General features: G+C 39.3%; 1 protein-coding gene across 1 annotated transcript in view; it reads right to left on the minus strand.

The window, feature by feature from the left end:
* The window catches only part of BLNK (B cell linker), a 110,142-nt gene extending 92,463 nt beyond the window's left edge, over nucleotides 1-17,679 (minus strand). The window contains exons 1-2 of the mRNA XM_074158932.1: nucleotides 17,542-17,679; nucleotides 8,017-8,079 (exon numbers count right to left, since the gene is read on the minus strand). Of these exons, the coding sequence (XP_074015033.1) occupies nucleotides 8,017-8,079; nucleotides 17,542-17,544 (66 nt within the window). The 5' untranslated portion in view covers nucleotides 17,545-17,679. The remainder of the gene's footprint in view (nucleotides 1-8,016; nucleotides 8,080-17,541) is intronic.
* Nucleotides 17,680-23,882: the final 6,203 nt, after the last annotated feature.

Raw genomic sequence — 23,882 nt, forward strand, 5'->3', positions numbered from 1 at the left:
CTAGTCACTCTATCATAGAAGGCCACTAGGTTAGTCAGGCAGGACCTGCCCCTAGTAAAGCCATGCTGGCTATCTTGAATCATCTCCGTGTCCTCCATGTGCCCAAGCATAGCAAGGATCTGTTCCATGATCTTCCCAGGCACGGAGGTGAGGCTGACAGGTCGGTAGTTCCCAGGGTCTTCCTTTCTACCCTTTTTAAAAATGGGTGTGATGATAAAATGGCTTGTACACATAACTGCTGTGGATGTACTGAAGAAGCAAAAGAGATTTTGTTTCTTTTTTAATTCTCTAATCTCTTGTTCATTTTGCGTTGATAGGAAATGCTACTTGCAGATTAATTAGTGTTCCCACCTGTTAGTTGAGGTCTTTCTCATTCTTCTGTAAATAAAATAATAATCTTTTAACTTTAAAAAGCCAAGTGTTCCTGCAAAACTTGCATTCTTGATCCTTATTTTCTTCAACTCTGCCAGAAGGGTAGACTGCCCATCTTATAAATATGGCCTTGTCTAAATTTCTCAGGGAAATTCTCACTGTTTTTTTTCCAATTTAATTCTTTGTTAATAGAAAAGCATGAAGTATAACTTCCTCAAATGCTTCTACAAGACACAGTTGGCTAATGCTTTCCAACTGCTCTAAGTTTTGAGTGACATTCAGACAAAGACGCACATAACTGTCTATAATTGTCTAGTTTGGTAGCTTTGCATTGCTAGATGCACGTATCCATATGTAATGACAAAGTTGGTCCCCTCGTTTATGTGTGTATCTGTATAAGTACTTTTAATAAGGAAAGTACATATTGGGAGAAGAGAAAAACTGCTGTCTTCTCTGCTTGAGATATTTTGCTGACTTCCTGTGGGACTTGCTCACCGAAACTTATAATTACTTCATTAAATAGTCTTTATGTAATTTACAATATGCTTGCCTACCAATGTGTGGCTTTTGTGGGTTTTTTTGGTTTTTTTTTTTTGTAAGATCAGTCTTGTATAGAAGATAAACAATGAAAAAATTATATTGGCTTTTTAGTATCAGCTTCCCGTGTTCACCTGCCTCTTCAGGCAACAAATAAAGTGGAGAATTAGGAATTTATAGCCCTGCATTGGAAACAGCTGATATGAAAGCAAGAGTACTAAATTGTGATTTTAGGGATTCTGGAAGGTTTCTTAAATGGTTAGCAGCTGGTATTTAACAACGGGTGAGTGTTATAGTTTCTGGCTGGATTTTTAAAAATGACTAATGGTATTAGGCATTAGTGTATTGACTAGTTCCAACTTGCATGCATTGTAAAAGCTCCTGATTTCCAGGATGGAAGTAGTACAAAAGCACCCAAAATGAAGATTCTTCAAATCACAAATTGTCTCTAAGGACAATTTCCTAAAATTATCTCAGAGGGAGTGCATTTATATAACCAGGATGTTTGAATAAAGCAGAAACAGGAGGAAGTTCAAAATTGGAAAGCCTGAGACCTTGTGCAGTTTTTCTGTTTTTCAGCTCAGGGTTTACAAAGTCAATGAAAGTATGACACAATAGCTTAAAAATTTCCACAACTTCTCTCATTCTTTTTCATGTTCCTTGAATTTGAAAGGTCCACAGAACTTGAAGGATATTTTTAATAACTTTTAAAATTATTAGTAAACTTTAAGAACAAAGAATTCTGCATCAAAAACATTCCTTTAGCCCATATTTAATGTAATTATGAATAATTTGACATTTAGAATTTGATTGGATTGTTCTGTGCCAGAGCTTAAAGACTGGAAAGCAGACAAGCACTTCCCATCATTCATAGCCACTGCATAAACCAAGCAAATTTATGTTCAAATCATTCTGGCAGCAGCATTTGGAACATGAATAGAAATGTTAGAACTTCTGTCACAGAAGAAATTAGGGGCCACTCCTGCAAATGAATACTTTTGCAGTGGCTCAGGATTTCTTACTACAGGATTACATTTCTAGATCATGGCATTAGACAGTTTTATTAAATTGCGTTTGAGATGTTTGAAAGTACTTAGCAGGAAAATCATTCCAAATGATTGGATACAAATTCAGTTTCTAAGCTAACATTCATGGGAACCTGGTGATAATGATGTTTGACTTTGTATCTTAGTCTAATATTTTCTTTTGAGTGATTTCTTTACTAATATCAATATATTTTGAAATTAATAAATTGATAGCTGAAATCACTGGTATTTTTATGTGTCAGATAATGATGCATAACTTCATGGTGCCCTAGATTTCACAAATTGTATCTACATTCAGTAACCTATCTTCATATTTATCTTTTGGTTTGTTTTTGAGGCAGAAGGATAAATATGCAATTTTTGCTTTTACTTTACAGATCTCTTATGCTTTGTTGAAGACACATGAATATGTAATGCCCTTGTACCTTACTACTTAATTGAAGATGATTGATAAACAGCAGATGCGCTAAGCCATAAAATATCTCCCTTTTAGTCCTCGTCTCTTTAAGGTCACTCTTTGATTCTAGTTACTTTATACGTTTAACAACATTTGCCTCCTTTCTATGGTATGTTCTTATCATTTTCCTCTTTTTGAACTTAGTGTAAGTACCTGTGATTCTGCTTTTAGAAACAGTTTCCTATTTGGTTAGAAACAGCAAGAAACAGAACTGAACCCCTCCTTACCTCATAGTGGATGAAGACAGGGAGCTGTTGCTAAAGTTCCCTTTGCTTGCAGCTCCCCTGCGTCACTCTGCAAGAACTACTAAGGGGCAAAGATTGCACTTCCCTGCTCTTTGTTACGTTTTCTGCCCTCCATTTTAATGCTTGGCATCCATCTCCCCTGTGGAGAAACTATTTTCACCTCTGAGAAACTTTCATTTTAAACAGCTTTGTTTTAACAGTGTTTTCAAAGTCTGTAAAGCCCTTCCAATAGGATAGGTGCTGCGATCGCTTGTCTTTGTGCAAGAGTTCAAGTTCTTAAGGTGCTTGGCTCCTACCACTGTCTAGGATCTTCATTGATAAAGTGAGCCCAGAGCCCTCAGAAATACCTGAAAATTGAAGGTGTTTCTGAAAAAAATACCTTTTTTCAGCTGCCTCTGACAGGGAATCTCTACAGCTGAGAAGGATGGAAATGAGGAAAACCCGCAGGACTGCAAATTGATGAGAAATATCAGCAGGAGAAATTTCCTTTCATGAATAATAGGACCTAATTGAGGAGGAAGGGGAAGGAGGACCCTGGCTAAAAGCCAAGCAGAAGTAAAGCACTAATTGTCGGAAGGCACCTAAGGCAAAGATGTGTGAAGGGGAGGGGGCACAGCTTAGCCCCTGCAGAGTGTATTGGGGAAAGGAGAGGGGGTGTATGTCAGGTGTCAGGTGGTAGATAAATATGAATAGGAGAAAGGAACGTCAGAGGAATAGACATTGTGCAAAAAAAAAAAAAAAAAGGCAATTAAATTAATGCAGTTACGTGGCCTAATCATGTAACATCACTTTTCTGTGGTGAACAGTTGTTGGGTTTTGCCACGGGGACCTTGTGTGCTTGCCAAAGGCAAGACAAACAATGTCTTCTACATTCTACATCACTTCTACTCACACAAAACACTTGGGCACCCTAAAATGTTGGTATTGAGGTTTTGAGGTTTTATGTGATTGTAAAAAAAAATAATTTTTATGGCTTTCTGAGATAATCTATATAGTATTAAACTCTGGCTATGGGATTGTGGCACTTAGCTGTCAACAGCCAGCCCAAGAGAGCGACTCGAGTACCTGTAACTTGCATCAAGTTTCTCTGGACCTCACCCATAGGCAAGCTTTCTATGCTTGCTTGATACCTGGGGAAAACACTGCAAGAGTTTTTTGGCCCTTTCACAGAGGAATGAAGTTATAAAGAAGTACCTAGCAAGCTTCTTATTTCTGTTGTTTAAATTTCTTATTTCTGTTGTTTATATAGGACATAACATTTTGCTCTGGAAACTCAAGGCATTCATGGTCCAAATTTTATTTGTAAAACTAAGTATACAGGGATGGATGTCAGATCCAATTGAACAGAACCTGATGCTGGTTAGCTCTTTCCTAACAGATATCCAAGCAGCCAAAACCAATTTTAATCTGTCCTTCCACCTATTCCCCTACACCGTGCTGCTAAAATACCACTCACAGTATTAGGAAATGCTCTCAGCTGAACTAGCTGAAACTGGGGAAGTGATTTAGATCTTGTGGGACTCTGCAGCATTCACATAGCAAGAGGAGCTCTAGGTGTGGTGTGCTCGGTCTTTGTGGTCACTACAGAAAGCAGATGTGGTTCCTGTCCTCTCCTGTCTGCTGCTTCTGCATTGCAGGGACGGGAAGGAGCATCTGAGTGAGACGAAGGTTGCTTTTTCTCAGTAGCAGTGCTGACATACATGGGTGTCACAGTACGGACTCGGTGGTTGGAACCTGGCAAGCTCTGGCAGTGTTTTGTGCTGGTAGGGAGGCACAGATCTCCCACAGGAAGCCACGGGTTCCATTCTCTAAATATTACTGAAAAAACCCTAGAGTACTGGTGAAGAAAATGAGACTGGTTTTCTCCAAGGCACTCATATTCCAGCCATAGGATTCAAAACACATTTTGAAATAGCAAGGAAGAGGAGAAATACACAAAAGTTGCTTAGAATCAATGTTTGACCATTTTGCTATGTTTGAGATTTCTCTTAGTAAATTTCTATATACAAATCCAATAAAAAAGTCTACCTTTTTTTCAGTTCTGACGTTCAAGTCAAAATTCACTGTTTTTTAATCTGTTACTGGGAATTCAAAACAGAATTTAGAAAAACACATCAAACAATCAACCTACTCTCAGAGGGAACTGAAAAGCAGAGCACAGTGTAGCACATTCAGCCATTAAAAAGCAAGAGAATGCAATATGCTGTGTGCAACGCAGCTGTGGCTAAATGCTCATTTGCACAGTAGGACCAGATTCAGATGTGGCCTGTGTATTGAATAACTATCACAAGTATAGTACTATTGATAAAAAATGAAACTGCACGGTACACTTCAGATCTAATATACCCCCCTTTTGTGTTCTTAGATTCTACAGAAGTGGAAAGTAGTGTAAAGTGTAAAATGAAGTTACAGTGTAAAGGAAGACCTATTATGTAATTTTGTTTCCTATGAAAGATAATTTTGATAGTCAGTATGTTTATAAAACGGCATAGAATATTGCTATAAAAGTGATTCTCTTTTAGCCGCTCAAAGACAAGAAATGTTCAAAGAAACAACCATATAAATGTTGATTATTTATATTCTGAAATCAGTCAAAATTGATTTAAGGTGTTGAGGTCAGCTTATACTTATTTTGTGGCTACAGTGCCATGACAGTTGCATGACTCAACTGTGAACAATTTAAACTTCAAAAATATTTTAGAATCATAGAATCATAGAATGGCTAGAGTTGGAAAGGACCTTAAAGATCATCTAGTTCCAACCCCCCTGCCATGGGCAGGGACACCTCTCACTAGAGCAGGTTGCTCAAAGCCCCATCCAGCCTGGCCTTGAACACTTCCAGGGATGGGGCATCCACAGCTTCCCTGGGCAATCTGTTCCAGTGCCTCACCACCCTCACTGTAAAGAATTTCTTCCTTATATCTAATCTAAATCTCTTCTCTTCCAATTTAAAACCATTGCCCCTTGTCCTGTCACCACTCTTCCTGACAAAGAGTCCCTCTTCAGCTCTTCTGTAGGCTCCCTTCAGGTATTGATAGGCTGTTATAAGGTCTCCTCGGAGCCTTCTCTTCTCCAGGCTGAACAACCCCAGCTCTCTCAGTCTGTGTTCGTAGGAGAGGTGCTCCATCCCTCTGATCATCCTCGTGGCCCTCCGCTGGACCCGTTCCAACAGGTCCATGTCCTTTCTGTGTTGAGGACTCCAAAGCTGGACACAGTACTCCAGGAGGGGTCTCACGAGCGCAGAGTAGAGGGGCAGAATCACCTCGCGAGACCTGCTGGCCACACTTCTCCTGATGCAGCCCAGGACACGGTTGGCTCTCTGGGCTGCCAGTGCACACTGCCTGCTCATGTTGAGCTTCTCATCCATAAGCACTCCCAAGTCCTTCTCCTCGGGGCTGCTCTCCAGCCATTCTCCACCCAACTTGTATTTGTGCCTGGGGTTGCCACGTCCCAGGTGCAGGACCCTGCACTTGGCTTGGTTGAACTTCATGCAATTTGCACAAGCCCACCTCTCCAGCCTGTCTAGGTCCCTCTGGATGGCATCCCTTCCCTCCAGCGTGTCAACTGCGCCACCGAGCTTGGTGTCATCAGCAAACTTGCTGAGGGTGCACTCTATCCCACTGTCCATGTCACCGACAAAGATGTTAAATAGTACTGGTCCCAGTACCGACCCCTGCGGAACACCACTCGTTACTGGCCGCCACCTGGACATTGAGCCATTGATTGTAACCCTTTGGATGCGGCCATCCAGCCAGTTCCTTATCCACCGAGTGGTCCATCCATCGAATCCATGAGTTTCCAATTTTGAGACCAGGATGTCGTGCGGGACAGTGTCAAATGCTTTGCATAAGTCCAGGTGAATGACGTCAGTCGCTCTGCCCTTGTCTACCAAGTCTGTGGCAGTATTGTAAAAGGCCACCAAATTTGTATTTAGTACTGATTATTATTGATTGATATTACTGATTAGTATTGATAAATCCCTCTGTTTCATATAAAATGGAACTTACATTTGTCATGTTGTGCAGGAAGTCCCCCCTAAGAAGTTTTGTGTTACTTAGGTGCTGAGCTTTAGGATAATTATTTTCTGCAGCATTCCCCTAACTTCTGACAACATTCTTTCATTGGGAAAATTAAAAAGATGAGTGTCCTTGCTGAAACCACACAGGGAACAGAGGCACGTCTGCTGTGCTGGTGGTTACACGCTGTGGTAAATGTGCAGCATGCTGCCGACAGCTTTGCTTTCCAGGAAACGTACCTTGCAGCGAGGCCCTCCAGCAGGGCAGCACGCTGCTCGCCCCAGAGGGGCACAGCCTCTCCGAATTTTGGCGTATCTCACCGATACAAAAAGCCTGCGCTGCGTATGCCTAAGGTGTGGGTGCTACAGCAGGGAAGCAGAGGTTTGGGTCGGGCTGGAGGAGTTCTATGGTGAGAAGAAGGACAGACCTGCATTTAACTATCGATCTAACATCAAGGAGACAGATGGAAATGCTGCACGTGCGTCACAATACAATTTTACTCTGTGGCCATGCAGTTTTAAACAAAGTGAACCTGCATGCACTTGAGTAGCTGTGTTCTAATGAATAATTTTGCAGGATTGGAGCCCTTGTTAACATGAACGGCAGATACAGCTCCTAATGAATCTGGGAAACAGCTTTGTTGAGCGATGGAGCCAAGCAAACATAATTTCTCTGCAGTGCATAAATACATTATAACCATTATTTTACCTTTAAAATAGATCTTAAAGGTCTTTGACTTCAATAGCTACAGAAATGGAATTAGTGGTAGAGGAATCGTCCCAGTTCAAGGTATTATTCTATTCCTCTCCTCTAATTAGTTGCAATAAATCAACTGCACTCTTATGTAAAAAATTCTACAGAGGTCAACAAAGGAAGTTATCAGATTTTTTTTAGGCATTGTTCTGGGTATCTGTCAGCTCTTATTATAAAATTAATGAAGAATTCTGTACTAGTAAATGTTCTTAATCATGCAAGTTTTATGAAAAAGCTTTTACGTAAACAATGGCTTTAAAATATATATTTTCTTAAAAACCCCAACAAAACAAACCAAACCTCTATAGGTTATATTTCGTGAGACATTCCCTGCCACAGTTATGTGTTAATGGCTGATTCTACATATCTCTACTTTCTCTGAAGGGGGAGAAGGGCTGCCTGAGATGTCTGTTGTGCAGCGGGGTTCCTTGAGTCTGAGATGTAAATCAACCCAATAAAATGGGAAATCAGAAAAATTGATGAAGTGTGTATGAAGAAAGACAATGTCGGATGATTTCCTGGTGCTGTAAGGAATACAGGCCTCATGCTGAAATCTGCTTGAGCGTACCTCTTACGAAATATTTGCTTACCAAGAAATGAGATCCATTCATTCCCAGTTTTTCTACAACCACAGCAGATTCAGGCATTCCAAACTGAGGTAAGAAAAAATAGAATTATTGCAATACTATGAAACTTGACATTTGTAAACAAAATAATTAATATTTCCATGCTCAAATACTTGGGATTGTGGAAATCTTTATACTATGTGACATGGATAATTAGAAAAAGAATATTGGACAGAACAGCAGTAATGCTAAGAAATAGATAGTGACTTCCACATAAGAGATAAGACACAGTATTACCTTTTTCTTAGGAAGAAAGATTACAGGGGATAAGGGCTGATAAAATCATGAGTGGAGTAGACAAGAAGAAATTATGAAGCATCGAATGTAACATTAATGGAAAAAGGAGCTCAACTGAAATATACTGTGGAACTTTAATTGCTATGAGATAAAAGGAGGCCAGCATTAGAAACAGGTTAAAATGTAGCTTGTGACAAAAGTGATCAGTAGGCATGCAGTCACCTCGGGAAATGGTTATACCACTGGCTGCTGGGAAATGAAGGCTATATAAGAGAAAGCTCTGTTGGTACGTGCCTCTTTACCAAGCCCCCGCATGCACTGGATGATACTTGGCTCCAGCAGCAGATGTTTGGGCTGTGTCTTGCAGTTCCCATGATAGATGGGCATTGCTGGAAAGAATTCAGGTTCAGAAACAGGATTTCTTTTCTGGAACGTGGTTGTGATGGTGTCTTTTAAGAAAGTTGGTGTTGATTATAAATGAAAATGAAACAGTAATGTCCAGAAGTAGTATATCTTTATGACAGAAGCTAAATAGTAATTTGGAAAAAAGTGAACACATTGGATTCCTTTTATTAAAAAGTAGGATATCTTCAGCCGTGCTCCATTCCTTACTAAAAATTTTACCGTGTGTTTGACAGTTTTGCCTGGCTTTTCAAAGAAATTACACTGTTTTGCATGGAAAGTGGGAAAAAATTTAGAAATCTTTTCTTTAAGGATGTACCACTCTTGAAATGAGTTTTAGTATTTGTAATGCTTAGCTGTAAATTTCTGTAACGGTAATGACCAACTTGGACACTAACAGAGAAATATTGATGAAATTAAATTATTCTCATAGAAATATTTATGTTCTTTTCTAATGTAATTATTTCTAGAATACTTAAACTCATCGTGCCTAAAAACATTCAAAGTGTATTTTATCTACTTTTTCGACATGAAAATTTCATATTCAGACAGGTTTTTTTGGCCTATAAGCCAATATGCTTGAGTTTATAAATTGTTCATTTATACTATGATTGGGAGAGCGCTGCTTGTTTGCAATACAGAATAGATCACAGCTCAAAGCAGGGCATTGCTGTGGGTGTTGGACCAATGCCTGGCTGTGGAGTGTATTAATTTGACATCAGTTGCACAGATGTTGCTGGAGGGTAAAGAACCAAGGTAATGCATGGTTTCTGCTCTTGGCTTTTTCTGATCTATTTCAAGTTATTGGCTCTATGTCCAGTTATTGGCTGTGATGTGCTGTTTTTATGCTTTGCCTTATGCTATTAATCAAGCATGTAACTTTTGTGTAAGGGAAAATTTGATCTTTTTACATCGTTAGCTTGTCAGACAAACAGCCATTTCACTACTGGTATTTAGTGATGACCACTCAACCTCTCATTTTCTTACATTAACTCCATAGCATTAAGAACAGTACTGAGGGGAGGGACTAGCCTACATGGCAAATGGAGACCAAATAGATAAACTCTGAATGCAACATCAAATATCTCAATGTTATTGCAATTATAGCATAGATGCAAGATAACAGGGAAGTACATGCACACGGCTAACAAGTTTCCATTATTATTTTAGCTTATTTATGAGGAAAAAAGCAAAATCAATAGGGTTAATAGGGAAGTTATTCAGTGCAGAATGGCTAGTTAATAACTTCTGTACTTATGACACACAAAAATCTGCTTTGGAAACATCATTAAGACTGTTAAGGAAATGCTAAAATTGCACTGTACATATGTACATATGCCTTCTACATATATATTATGGCATCAACCTCACTATACCTCTTCTAGAAGACCGAGGCTCAGTCACAGCGCATAAAAGCTGATGTGACTTTCCTGAACTGCTGTTCAATGTATTGTGTTCTGTTCAGTGCTCACTGCTTGTCTGCTATCTTGTACACCAATACCACACAGTATTCAAACCTTCTCTGAACTCAGAATGCTTTTTTTTTTATTCTGAGCTGTTTTACAGCACTCTCTTTAAAATTGTCCTAGTGCTTCAGAAACATTAACTGCTTCTTCTAAGACTACCCTGTGAGATGAAATCTCTGTTAGTGAGGGGAGTTGATGTGCATGAGAAATAAAACTCATACAGTGTCCAGTGGTTTTGGATGCCTAACTACAGCTATATAGGATCTGTGAGATATGTATGTATATCTGCATATTCAATATTTTGGCATTTTTACTTTCTGAGCAGAGCTGCCACTGCGGTTGCAACCCTCACCTCTCACCACTTCTGCAAATCAGAGCCTGGAATTTAAAGTCAAGCACTCGGGGAGTGTCATGTTTTTTCTGGGTGACTTGCATGGCTTCAGGTAAAAATGCTGAGCTGGGGCAGTGACAGAATCTGATATTTCAAGGCTGAATTGAATCAACATTGCCATGAATTCATTCTTTCTTTTTCAGCAAGCCCTGGCCTTGTGCACCTTACAATTTCTGTAACAGCCCAGAGCAGTGCACAAAACATACATGTTTCTCTGCATTGAAAGAGACAGATTTTTGTGAATGGAAAAGGCAGCACACAAAGAAGCAATTAGAGACTATCATAGTGCATATGTAAAAGGGGGTAAATTCAGGTTATAGAGCTAATCCCACTTCTGTCACTTTTAACACTGAGTACTTGTTTCTGCAACCTTAAGAACATTGTTTTAGGGTTCATGTATGTATATGCGCCGTCTGTGTGCAGGGGGATCCAGCACAGCCCGCCCGGAGCATTGGCTGGCTGTGAGAAGGATGGAGGTACCTGGTGCTCAGGCTCCGGTAGCAGGAGCGGAACAGCTCTGTACGTGGTGGCCCTGGGAAAGCAGCTGTTGCTGCCCAGTGCTTGTCCTTGATAGACAGAATGGCCAAGCACTTAATGCTGGTTATACTGTAGTAACTAGATCACTTAGCTGCTTTAATCAGTGGTGTGAGTGTAAGCATGGGCATTAACAGCTTTTTATAAAGTTGGAAGCGTCTCTCTGAACAAGTAGACCCCACCTGGAGTACTGTGTCCAGCTTTGGAGTCCTCAACACAGGAAGGACACGGACCTGTTGGAATGGGTCCAGTGGAGGGACACGAAGATGATCAGAGGGCTGGAGCATCTCCCCCGTGAAGACAGGCTGAGAGAGCTGGGGTTGTTCAGCCTGGAGAAGAGAAGGCTCCGAGGAGACCTTATAGCAGCCTTCCAGTACCTGAAGGGGCTACAGGAGAGATGGGGAGGGACTCTTTGTCAGGAAGTGTAGTGACAGGACAAGGGGTAATGGTTTTAAATTGGAAGAGGGGAGATTTAGATTAGATATTAGGAGGAAATTCTTTACTGTAAGGGTAGTGAAGCACTGGAACAGGTTGCCCAGGGAAGTTGTGGATGCCCCATCCCTGGAAGTGTTTAAGGCCAGGCTGGATGGGGCTTGGAGCAACCTGCTCTAGTGGAGGTGTCCCTGCCCATGGCAGGGGGGTTGGAACTTGATGATCTTTAAGGTCCTTTCCAACTCTAACCATTCTGTGATTCTATGATTCTATGATTAAGTATGAAGCCAGTAGTTATGGCATGCCTGCTGAAATTTCCCTGGAAGCCTCCAAGTTGTTGAACAATTGTTATTAATTTTCTGTCTTGTATTCTGCTGTAGAATTACAGGGTACTGTAAAATCATTATATCTTCTATTAATTAGACTGATTTCCTTTAAGCCGAAAGGCTTTGAGCTAATTAATCCTCTGAGTAGCTGTTCGCAGTAAAAGGTTTGCAGTTTAACTGACACATTATCGTTATGGTATGAAGTAATTCCATGGAACAGATTAGCTTTCTCAACCTGGGGACAGTGGTTGACCCGTGATACATCTGCATTGTAAAACTGTTGTTTTTTTTTTTTTAAATTGTACATGCATGAGCATATGTCTTTATGCACAAGGCAAAATGGAAAAATAATAATAAAAAACCCAAACTTTTTTAAACTTTGGCCTACTTTTGATGTGGCTACAAATGGAACTCTTAGAAACACTTCATAACACTATTATTTTCCTTGAAAAAGATTGTGTGCTCCTTCAAGTGAAAAGGATGAGAAACCTTAATGACAATGAATTTTCACTGTTGGTGTAAAGCAGGTACTAGAAAAGATTGGTGCTTCTACAGTTAGAAGTAGGATGAACACAAGACAGAAGAATCCTACATATAAGATTACGTAGAGAAACACGCATTTAAAAAAAACCAAAAGGAATGTAGAATAAGACTATATATCAAAATGCAGTGAATGGACTTCATTGTGTAAGTTAGTTACAGGTAGAAGTCTAAAACCTGAGTCATAGTATTCAGTAAGTTACAAGGAAAAATCTGATATAAAAAAAATGATTTATCATGGAGGATACAGTTGACATATCTTGGAGGACATTATTCCACTAGTGGAAGGATGACTGAAGACAAGCTTGGAATATTTTGTGCAATTCAGGTTATTTTACATATACTAGAAAGGACATTGCAGAACTAGGAAAGGGACAAGCAGACAAAGGAATGATTAAAATAAAAACAAAACAAGTTCAAGTACCTTAAAATTAAGCAACATCTAGTAACTACTGTGGGTATATATGCATTGAGAAGAAAAGATGGACAGTAAATTCTTATTGACAAGCTGTAAATTTTGAAGTGATATTCATATATAAAATCTAGACCTGCCTTCAGTGAAATGGTTATTTCTTCCCAGCAAGAAATAAATTGGGGCATGAAATATCTTTTCTATTATAAGAAATATCCCTGTGAGCAAACATTTTTATATGATTACCACGTAGGAGATCTTAGCTAGCAACTTCTACCATGAAATAAATTTCTATTAAAAAACAGGAGAGCACCAAGAAACTTACTTAATATTAATAAGTTCTTGGGGGTGACAATTGCTGACTAATCTATTTGCAGTATTTTGAATATCTGTGCTAGATTTAGGACAAGATATCTGTTTTTCAAAGGTAAATCCAGTAAGAGTTTCTATGAGCTGAATACAGACTGGACAGTCTTAAGTGCATACGTTCAGTACCTGTCTTAGGAGATTTGCAACTTGAAAAGCTGTCCAATTCTCGAATTCTTTGTGAGGTCGTAGTTTTGTGGCCATCTTGCTATCCAGTGAGAAAGACTTGATCTATTTGAGTAATACTCAAGTGTTGCTTCATTGTTTTTTACCGAGCTGCTGTAGAAATCCTAGGAGGAAGTCCTTTTTTGCAACTTTTTTCCTGTTTGCTCACTTAAAGTGAACGCCTATAAAGGGTGATTTAGGAAGTACCAGTATTCTTCTATGAGTGACTCTTTCCAGTATAAAGAAACTATAAGTTACTATATCAACATATGCAAATATCTGTCATTACTGAAATCACTTAAATTCTGCTGAACATTGTTGTATAAAGTATTTCTGAGTCATCAGCATCTCAGATATTTAAATATGGAAACTATTTTTGGTACCTACTACAAAACCAATTACTGATAGCTTTCTCTTGCCTGCCTTGAACTTATTGATCCAGGTGCTTGGCTCTGCCTTCAGATTGCATTTGACTTGCTTTTGGGTTTTGACATACTGTGATGTGGTGTTTAGCCAGATAAAATAGAGTTCAGTTGCAGAACTTTTACTTCCATATTGTCTCTTCATATAATCTCATTCTTTATGTCAAGCCTGGGCATCATACTTTTGGGCTTAAATAAACCACTCGATTTGGCGATGTCTGATCTAAAGTTTTGGGGGTTTTTGTTTGTTTGTTTGTTTGGTTTGTTTTGTTTGGGTTTTTTTTCTCCCGTCATTATTATTACTGCTAAAGAACAAATTGTCAACAAAATCATTCCAGTCCTGTGTTATCTTTTCCAAAGGCATGACTAACATAAAATGTTTGTACTGAGTCAGACCTAAGCTTATCCAGCCCAGCATCTTCTTTTCTGACTGTGGTCTGAAATGAGCTACCCAGGAAAGTGAATAGAGAAAGAGCAAGCAGGTAAGACTTCCACAGCATTCTTCCACTCTCCAGCCAGTTTGAACTCAGGGACTTACTCACCTGGATATGGTTTCTAGATATGCTGCGTGCATATATATCACATATGTTATACCAGTGATTCCCAGATTTGGAGCCATGGCCATTATCCTTCAAGGAGGGAGATGTGCAATGGACGGGGCAGGCACAGCCAGGAATTGCTCCTGGGCCGCAGGAGGAGGAAGACAGATGTTTTCAGTGGGGCTTGGGGCTCAGATAGAGTCATAAAATCATAGTATGGTTAGAATTGGAAGGCACCTTAAAGATCATCTAGTTCCAACCCCCCTGCCCTGGCCAAGGATACCTCCCACCAGACCAGGTTGCTCAAAGCAAGTCAAGAAGGAGCAAAGCCCAGGAGGCAGAGGATGAGCCCTTCTGCCCCTTCCCACGCCTCTCCAGCCATCTCCTCTGAGCTGCATCCCTGCCCGGTCCCAGCCCTTCCCTGCCTCGTCACCGCTAAGGCAGAATGCACCTCCCGCCGGAGAGGAGCAGCGCATGCCGTTCTTAAATTGGAGACGGGGGCAGGGAGCATGTTCTAAAATGGAGCAAGGGGGAAAAGTTTGAGAGACATTGCTCTGTAGAACGGGCAATAAAATTGCAGAGATCCAGCTGCTGAAACAAACCCAGATTATTTTGCTCAGCAGTTCTGAGTTGCCGCAACAGTAGAAATATGAAAGCTTCCATAAAAGGCCAGAGACCAAGAAATGTTATATTCTGCTTTCCAATTGCTCTTCCTGTTTCATTTCCCAGTGCAAAATGGATTTGGGGCACATGTTTAAAGATTAAAATGGATTTCAGCGAAGTCGAACTGTCTCATCTACTATCCTTTTTCAAATTTCCCCGCGTGTATTGTTGCTGTTAGATTGACTGACAGGTCGGTTGTTGCCAGTGAACAGTCTTCACTCTTTACTGTCTTGTGACTTTGCAGAACATTGAATCTGGCAAAACCCAGCTCCTGGAATTTCAGAAATGCAGAATTGAGATAGAAGCTTTTGTGTCTTAAACTTTCCCTCCTCAGAATAATCTCCAGGCTCCTGGCTGTACACACTACAAGAAAAGTTATGTTGTATTTCATACTGTTTTGGCTGTGAATTGTTCCGAGGGGGACAACATCTCTGTGGATGACAAGAGGGGTCCTTCCCTGTGTGCAGGAACAGAGGAGAGAGTCGCATGCATTCCTTAAGAACTTTTGTTTGCCTAGTTTGAGTGCAGGGTTAATTGTGTCAGTAGTAGGGTCCTCATGTATGGTGGAGGTGGGAAGCAGCTGCGTGGGAGATGCGTGTGAGCTACCGGTTTAATGGCTGCTTGGGGGAAACAACAAAATAACAGATGGCATCAGCTATGAAACATGAAGAAAGTGAAGCACAGCAATAGTGTTTTTTCTGCAGTATAGGCTGAGTTTGGTTACTGAGTAGGTGTAAGGAGTTCTAGTTCAGAACATCTCAAAGGCAGATTAAAAATAGCGTTTTAAGGATTTTGGAATTCAGTGCATGCTGCTAGCAGCACCTGCTCCTCTTCTCACCATGGCCACCAGCACTTTCAGAAGCACTGGCATGCAGGGAGCTGCTCCTGGCTGCCCACTGCCCTTGGCTGTTACGTCCCTACGCTCCTGGTGGCTGCAGCCTCAGCCGAAGCTCTGCCCTGCCAGCTCACCCCCTCGCTCTGCCTCCCGCTCCTCTCTGATTGTTCTCCCCCAACACGAAGTTTTGGATAATTCTCCTACCATTGCCTGTGTTGACACTGCCTTAATTTGTATTCTGGGTTTTTAGGAGAGTACTCTCAGGAGGCCAGTGTTTATGCAGTTCACCTCTCTCCACTGAATGAGACAGATCTACTGGGAAAATCATGTTCAGCTTTGTGTTCCCAAAGGGACTGTGGCAGAGGTGGTTGAACCACAGGGACTGGACCTTGTAGGAAGTATTTTGCCATTTGTGTTTTAATCAGATTAAAAAAGATTACAACAACAAAAAACCCTAAAAAACCACAGAGATGTGGGAGGACATGTGAGGAGGGATCCTGCAGCTAATCTCTCGATGCCGATACTGATGTTGGCTTGATCAACGCTGGAGTTTTCTTTCCTCGTGTGCGTGCAGCAAAAATGGAGAATATTATCATGCACTTCCACTTCTCTCCACTACCCTCACGGGGATTATTTCAAGAATTGTTGGCTAGGAGGACCCTGGATTTGGTTACCAATTGTACTTAGTACCCTCACACCCCTAGTTGCCCTATGCAATGTACCACCTTTAATAGCAACCCAAGCAGATACATGCACTTGAACACACACTGGCTGTGCAGGCTGCAGTGGGGGATCCTTGAGCACAATATTGAGCCTTCCAGATAAATATGGGCACAGATGCTGTTTCTTTTGAAACAGCCAGGTGCCTACACGTAAGCTTCAAGCAGATGATAGAGACATGAATGAGAATGAGCACTAGCCTTGGGCAACTCATGCTCACTTGCTGTTGAATATTCCCTGAAGCCTCTTGATCTAACATAGACACTGGCAGACCTAAAACTGTGTTTGGGTACATAAACAGAGTGTAATATGTTATTTTAAACTTGTATGTAACTGGAGACATGAACACTTTTCATCTGTACTGTTAATGATTTCACTCCTCAAAAAAAAGCAGAAATCTGATTCTGTATATTAAGAAATCTCATTTTTCTGGACCCCTTAGAAAAAAAGACATCTGGTACTTGAAAACTACCAAATTTCAGAGGAATCTTAGCTAATGTGTGCATTTTATACACCAGGTAATTTAACATCTAAACAGAAAGTCATTCTTATAGATAACTTGTACATAAAGCAGAGTTAACACATCGTTACAGTATATATTTGAATTCATTTTCTTCCTACAGTCTGACATGCACAAGCCACATAAGAGTCATGTTTTTACAGGCTACAGCTCCTTGGAGTTTTATAAAGTAAGTTCTCAATTTGCCATTTCATAGAAATTGTTAATAACCAGTATAAAACCTAATTCCTAAATCATACCACTGGCATTTCTTACTAAATACAACTATATATTTTTATGAACATAAGCACTGAATGTGTTAAATTATTTCCAAACTTTCAAAGTCAAGTTCTGTTTTGAAAAAACTTGTAGAAGCTGACTGCAACTTACGTTACTGGATATAATACTGGAATACTGCTCTTGGGGAAAATACACTTGAGCAAAATACCTCAATGAAGTTTTATTGTATATAAAATGTGAGCCATTGTCACTGATTTTTTGTGCATTTTATACAAAAATAATGAAAGGAACATGACTTACCATATACTCATTTTTCTTCTCTCAGGCACAGGTCGGAATTGATTCCAAACAAGTTAAAGGAGCAGTTTCTCATGTCTGCTCTTCCTCTTTAAGCTGTCCCATATGTATTTTGTTGTTGTTAGTGTGATTGACAGGCTTGGCATTCCTGGTGGGTGGGAGAGAAACATTCTTAAAGTAAAAAGATGGAATAGTGTCATCGCCTGAATAAGTTCACAGAGAACATTGGAAAGTGAAGGCTTACTTACATATATCTGTCTAGACATTTGGTAAAACTTTGCTAATTGTTTTTATTTTTTTATTATTCTTTATTTAACAGGAAATAAAAAATAACAATCAACAGAAATCATAGGGTGTGGAAGGGAGCTTGGGAGATCTAGGCAGGGCTTCAGCAGAGAGGCAGGATCAAATACAATTAGAGCAAACTGGCTCAGTCTTAGAAATCAGTTGGGTAACCCCTTTTTCTAACTGTGAGTTATTGGGGTAGCATCGGGTTCACCATGTCCTTGGATGGCACAGCAGGAGGAAGAACTCTAATAATTCTGTGCCATACTGCTGCAGGGTACAAGAGAAAGTGCCCGTTGATAAGGCTAATTGTTGTCTCAGCACCAGAAGGGCTGAACCTAGGCTTCCTCTTGTTCCTGAGGAAGCAAACCCACTTTCCTTAGCATTTCTTCATAAATAATTATTGTCTTGTTTAGTCCTTTCCCCCTCATCTTAAAGGATGGATGTTTGCTCTTCATTAGGTACTGGTCTACATTATATGCTGAATTCATGTCACTCAGAGCTCAAGAATAATGCTTTGGCATTTACATAATTTACATACGCTTTACATAATCTGTATTGAGAATATCATCATGTCATTCTTATTTAAATTTCTAATCCACCTTAATATCAGTAGTAAATATTCTGATCCTGCTGTGACTACTATCAAAATTAAGCATCTGGTCACAGTCTTTTCTGCGAAGACTAATTAAATACTTCATTTTTCTCTCATATTTATTATTTCGTCTCTTTTTCTCCACTAAGGTGTGGATCTGTAATTCCCTCTGTTTTTCTCTGACTAATATTTCAGGAGCCACAATGACTTGAATGGACTTTGGATGAACCTGGAAGTGAGGGAAGTGTCCCAGGTTTTTCCAATGGTGCCACAGGTAGGTACTAAGGGAAGGAGTTTCTTAGAAAATTACTTTCTGTAGAAACATTTTTGTACTTAGGACAGTTTAGGTTAATTGCATTCTGACATGTGCCTTTATCATCAAGTTGCTTTTTAGGTTGCAACATTTGTTTTTGGAATCTCTTGTTGAAATTCTAAAAATCATGCTACAAGAAGATATTCGAAATCACTTACACAGTACAGCAGTGCTGTATTGCTTAAAAGGTCATCTGTTCTTACAATAATAAAACCATAATGCCAAATTCATAACAGATTTTGTAATGGTGTGACCTGTCTCGGAACTCGATTGTGACTCTGAATGTGGCAGACCCAGCAAAATTTTCCTGGTTTTGCAGAAGGAATGGGGTTTAGGAGTTATAACTAGTTCCATATGACAACACACTCCAACAATGGCAACATGTAGTTTTGTTTTTTGAGTTGTAATTGCATTTTAAATTTTTTTTTCCTATTATGCCAGCCAATTATATGAGGCATGGAAATGGAAGTTCAAGAGTCTTGGGTTCCCTTTGTGACTGATGCAGATTATTTTTTATGATGCAGATAAGTCAATTAGGGAGTCTTTCAGTGGCCAAAGGGAACTCTGTCTGCCTAAATACTTCATGGATTTTTGCAAATCTCCTTATTTTCTGTCCTAGTGTTTTCTTCCATCTTTATTTCCATGAGAGGATTTAGTACTGTAACAGGGAGAACCATAGGGAGCTTTAATATAGCAACGATTTCCCAAACGTTATGAAAGTGTTCATGTTATAAAGTGAGTGTGTGGGTTTTGTTAGATATCTGTTCTTCTGTTTTGTGGGGTTTTTTTTCCCGTAAATGGTATCTTTTCAGTTTTACTATCTGTGTGTTCCATTTTGCGTGCTGTTTGTTTCAAGTTGTAATACAGAGCAATAATCTGTAGAACTTCTTTAAGCAGCTATCTCACAAGTCAACATAAAATTTATTGGAGGATTCTATCATCTAGACTATGTTACTGAAAAATAATTAACCATTTGTGGTAAAGAATGAAAACATCTATTTGCATTACTTAATTGAAGTCTCTCTCTGTGTAGCCATAAACAGTAATTCTAAAATGCATTTCCTTCTTGTGATCGCAAAAGACCAAGACCCAAAGAAGCTTCAAATGGAAGAGAACAAAAAGCACAAAAAACAACCCCCAGACCCAAAAACCCTTTCTAAGAGTGATTAGCAGCATTGCTATACCGAGGAGACTATGACTGTATGCTGGTTTGAAACCTGCCACCTTTAAATCACTTCCTCTAAATCCAGTTTGCTGCATAAATATGGCTTCTTTCTTTATTTCACTTGTTTTTCAGCTCATTCCTGGGGCATATCGTTTCAGCTAAATTTTAATTATTGCCAAATGCCAGGGTTTTTGCTTGTTTTGTGTGACAGAGGCTGGATATGCGGCACAAAAACCATTGTCTTAAGGACAGTTGCTCTTTATGTTGTCACTCAGCCTTCTAAAATCTTTTTATATGGCTTTTGATTGTTAGTTTGACCTTCTCTTTGAATCTAGCAACATTATCCTACAGAGATTTTCCCACATCCAACCATGCATTAAAAATGTACTTATATGTATTTATTTGTAACCTGAATTTTGCACTAGTTTTCTTTATCTTTTAAAAAAATTCATGTTTTTAACTAGTACAATAAAATATAACAGTAATAGAAACCCAACCTTTTACAAAAGTGACATTGTTCATTAGAAATTCTCTTTGATTTTTTTAAAGGCTGGAATTGAAGCCATAGCGCTTGGTTGTGATATCTTTCACAAGTACTCGGTATTCTTTGCAGTTTAACTGACTCACTTCTTTGATTTTTATTTGCTTGAACACCTTGGCAGAACTTGCTGTCTATTCCTCTAGATTCATATGCTGGCTTGTATAGTTTGCACTTACATTTTATACTGTTTCTTTATAGAACCTCTCCTTCTTCGAAATTTATCTGTGTTGACTGTTCTGATAAAATATAGGAAAATGTGTATGAACAGACCTCTGTCTGGCAACACTTATATTCATTAAAATCTAGTGAGGAAATTTCAAAATAGAAAAATAATATCATTTCAGTGTCTTGCCTTGTCATTTGAAAAACATTCCTAGGGAGCTTGAATTTGAAAAGCTGTGACTGATGCGTATTTTAAATCTTTTTGTTTATGTTGGATTTTGTTGGTATTATGAATTCTTAGTTAAACACTTTTGATTTCTTTGAGGCTTGTACATTGAAACATTTGATTTCTTTGAGGCTTGTACATGTGTAGAAGGTCTCTTGCTGTGCACATGACTCTTGATACAAGATAAATGGAAAAACGTGAAATTAATACTTTAACTCTCAGTGGATGTACTAATGCATCATTGCATGGTATTCTACAGTGGAAGATCTCAACAAAAGGTTGACCCTGTAGGTGTTGAAGACTGCCATGAAGTTAGTATAAGAACCAGAGTGGTGGGGTTTCATTGCTGTGTCTGCTTCCCAGATTCAGAGTTCCTTGACATTGCAATGAACTTGGCCAACCCCAGATAGCTGTAGTTAGAGAAAATTCCAAATGATGTTTCTAAGAAATCTGCCCCAGTATGACTTCCAAAGGAGGGCCAGATTTAAATAAAAAAACCACAAAGATATGCTTCTATCTCAGGTGCTATGGATACCACTCATTTCTTTGAGGTATGGGCACAGAGGTGCATCTCTGTTCCCCACTTGCCCCACACTTCCACTTTACTCCTTACAGTGCGTGTAACCTTTGGAATAGCCTGTGATATTTCAGTACACCCAGCTACCAAGCAGCAGTTATGTGGATTTCCACAGTGAACTAGTGTTACTCGAGTTCACTGTGGAAATAGAGGCTTGAACCAGTCACAATAGATTTTTGAGTTATAACTGAAGTTTTTGTTTGTTAGCATGCCTTGTTAACAGGAAATGTAAGGTACATCATGGGAAAGAGAGCTGCTTCTATTTTGAAGAGGTATTTCATCCTGCTTAACATACAGGTTCAGAGAAGAAGGATGGCATTTCTCCTGTGTTTTTCCTCAGCTGGGGAACTCAGAGGGAAGTATCAAAACAACAGTGGAGCATTAGTGTACCATTGTTGTAGTACCATCAGTATTAGTATCATCATTATAGTGTATACATAGTATAAATTATATACAGTGGATATATACTATATAGTATAATGCTATAGCACTGTATTATAGCACTGTATTATAGTGTGTCTGTGTTACTGACATGCAAGTTTCATTCAAAAACATACCGGATGAATTCACAAAGGTCATAGCTTTAGCTCTTACATTTACTTAGAACAATTGAGATAAAACTGGATTGGGAAAACAACTGGATGGGGGAAGAGGACACTGCAAAATCTAAGACCTTTCTGTAGGACAGCAGAAGGTCTGAGGGAAACTGCGGTCAGTTGTCATATGAAGGAGGGAAGATCTGGGAAGAGAATCTGAGATATAGAGTTGTTTTGACAAGGGGTTTATTGCTTATTGTCATAAAAAGAACACGTGGAAAGAGGGAAGCAGAGAGTGATGGTTTTGGGGAGCCCGAAGAGTCCAGGAAGCATGTTATGCACTTCTATGGATAAGAGGAGTAGGGTGGAACGTATGTGTCAGCTGGCCAGCATCCAGATGTTGTTTGTACCATAAATATGCAGACCTCCTCCATACTTCCAGTCAACAGAGCCCTGAAAATGAAGTTGGGAAAATGAACATCTGAGCCCATTAAATAAAGACAGAAGAAAGGAGGAATTCAAAAGGGGAAGGAGGGCTTCAAAGATGGAGAAATTGAAGAGACTGACAAAGGGAGGGCTGTAGAAGTGCCGGGGTACAAAAAGTAAAGAAGATGAGAAAGGAAGTGATGGGGAGACAAGCTGTATAAATAGAGAATGTTTCTCAAGGTTTTTGGACTCATTAATAGAGCTTTTACATGTCTTGTGTCCTTAGCCTGCTGACATAGATAAAACCTTATGAAGCAGATTTTATTTGACAGTCAACAGAGAGAGAATATGATAAAATCCCAATAAATAAGAAAGACCTGAAGAACTGAGAGATCTATAGGTTCGGTACTTTTGTTTTATTCTCACTGCAGTATTATATATCAAAAGGATATTTCAAGATATATTATGTTTATGATAATAAGTTTTAAATAAAAGAACTATCAAGAAAAAATGACAAAAAGTAATTTTTAATTTTTCTCATTTGAGTCACACAAACTCAATAATTTCATAACTTTTTATTCTAGCTCCTCTTTATTAGTTTGGTTTTGTTTATCATTTAGGTAATGGTAATGCCATCAAACCTCTCTATCAGTATGGTATTAAGGGAAATTAGATCTAGGTAAAATGATCTTATGAGAGCAAGAAAGGTATGGAAGGAATAAACTTACAGTGACAAATTCTTTCCCACACCAGATCTGGAGGAGTCTTCTGTTGTTATATGCTAAATACAATCAGAATTTAGTATGGTTATCTCCATTCTCTTTCCATTTTTCTTGTGAACTAGCTTTTGCTTTTGTCAACCTTTCTTCCATAGCTTTAGCATCTCAAGTTCAATTGTCATAGAGATGCTCAAGGAAAGCCATGACTATTCTCACAGGTATTTTCTTTGCCAGTATGAACTGATGACAACACAGAGTTGTTTCAGTTTATTCTTCTCTTTTCCAAAGGCAGAAGTCATGCTGATGATGTTAGTTTATTTCCAAGGAAATACATGTTGCATATTGGAAAAATGCTGGGACTTCTAAATATAATTAGGTAGAGGGTGAATAATGACGTGGGATGTACCAAAGGGCAGTTTTGTGGTACTAGCTGGAATTAGTGGGAATGAGAGTAGTAACTGACTGCTGCGTGTGTGTGTTTTGCATGACAAACAGTACCATTAAAGTATATCTCAAGATTTTTGCTGTTTCTAGGGAATATACTAGGGCATGCTGGGCTCATGAGCTGGGCTCAATACTCATGCACATTGCAACCTAATGGAGAAAACTCCAGTAACAGCTGCTCTTGTGTGTTGTAAACATTCCTCTGATAAGTTTTTTTATGGATCTAGATATGTGTTCAGTAAGCATCTGTCTACTGAAGGTATTACAAATATTATATTTCTGACCTTCAGATTTTCTCTCTTGATCTCTGGCTAAATGATATGTTTGCCAGTTTGACACTGCTGGCATTCTGTCT

Source organism: Numenius arquata, chromosome 15 (assembly GCF_964106895.1).
Source record: "Numenius arquata chromosome 15, bNumArq3.hap1.1, whole genome shotgun sequence".
In the NCBI taxonomy this organism is placed as follows: domain Eukaryota; kingdom Metazoa; phylum Chordata; class Aves; order Charadriiformes; family Scolopacidae; genus Numenius; species Numenius arquata.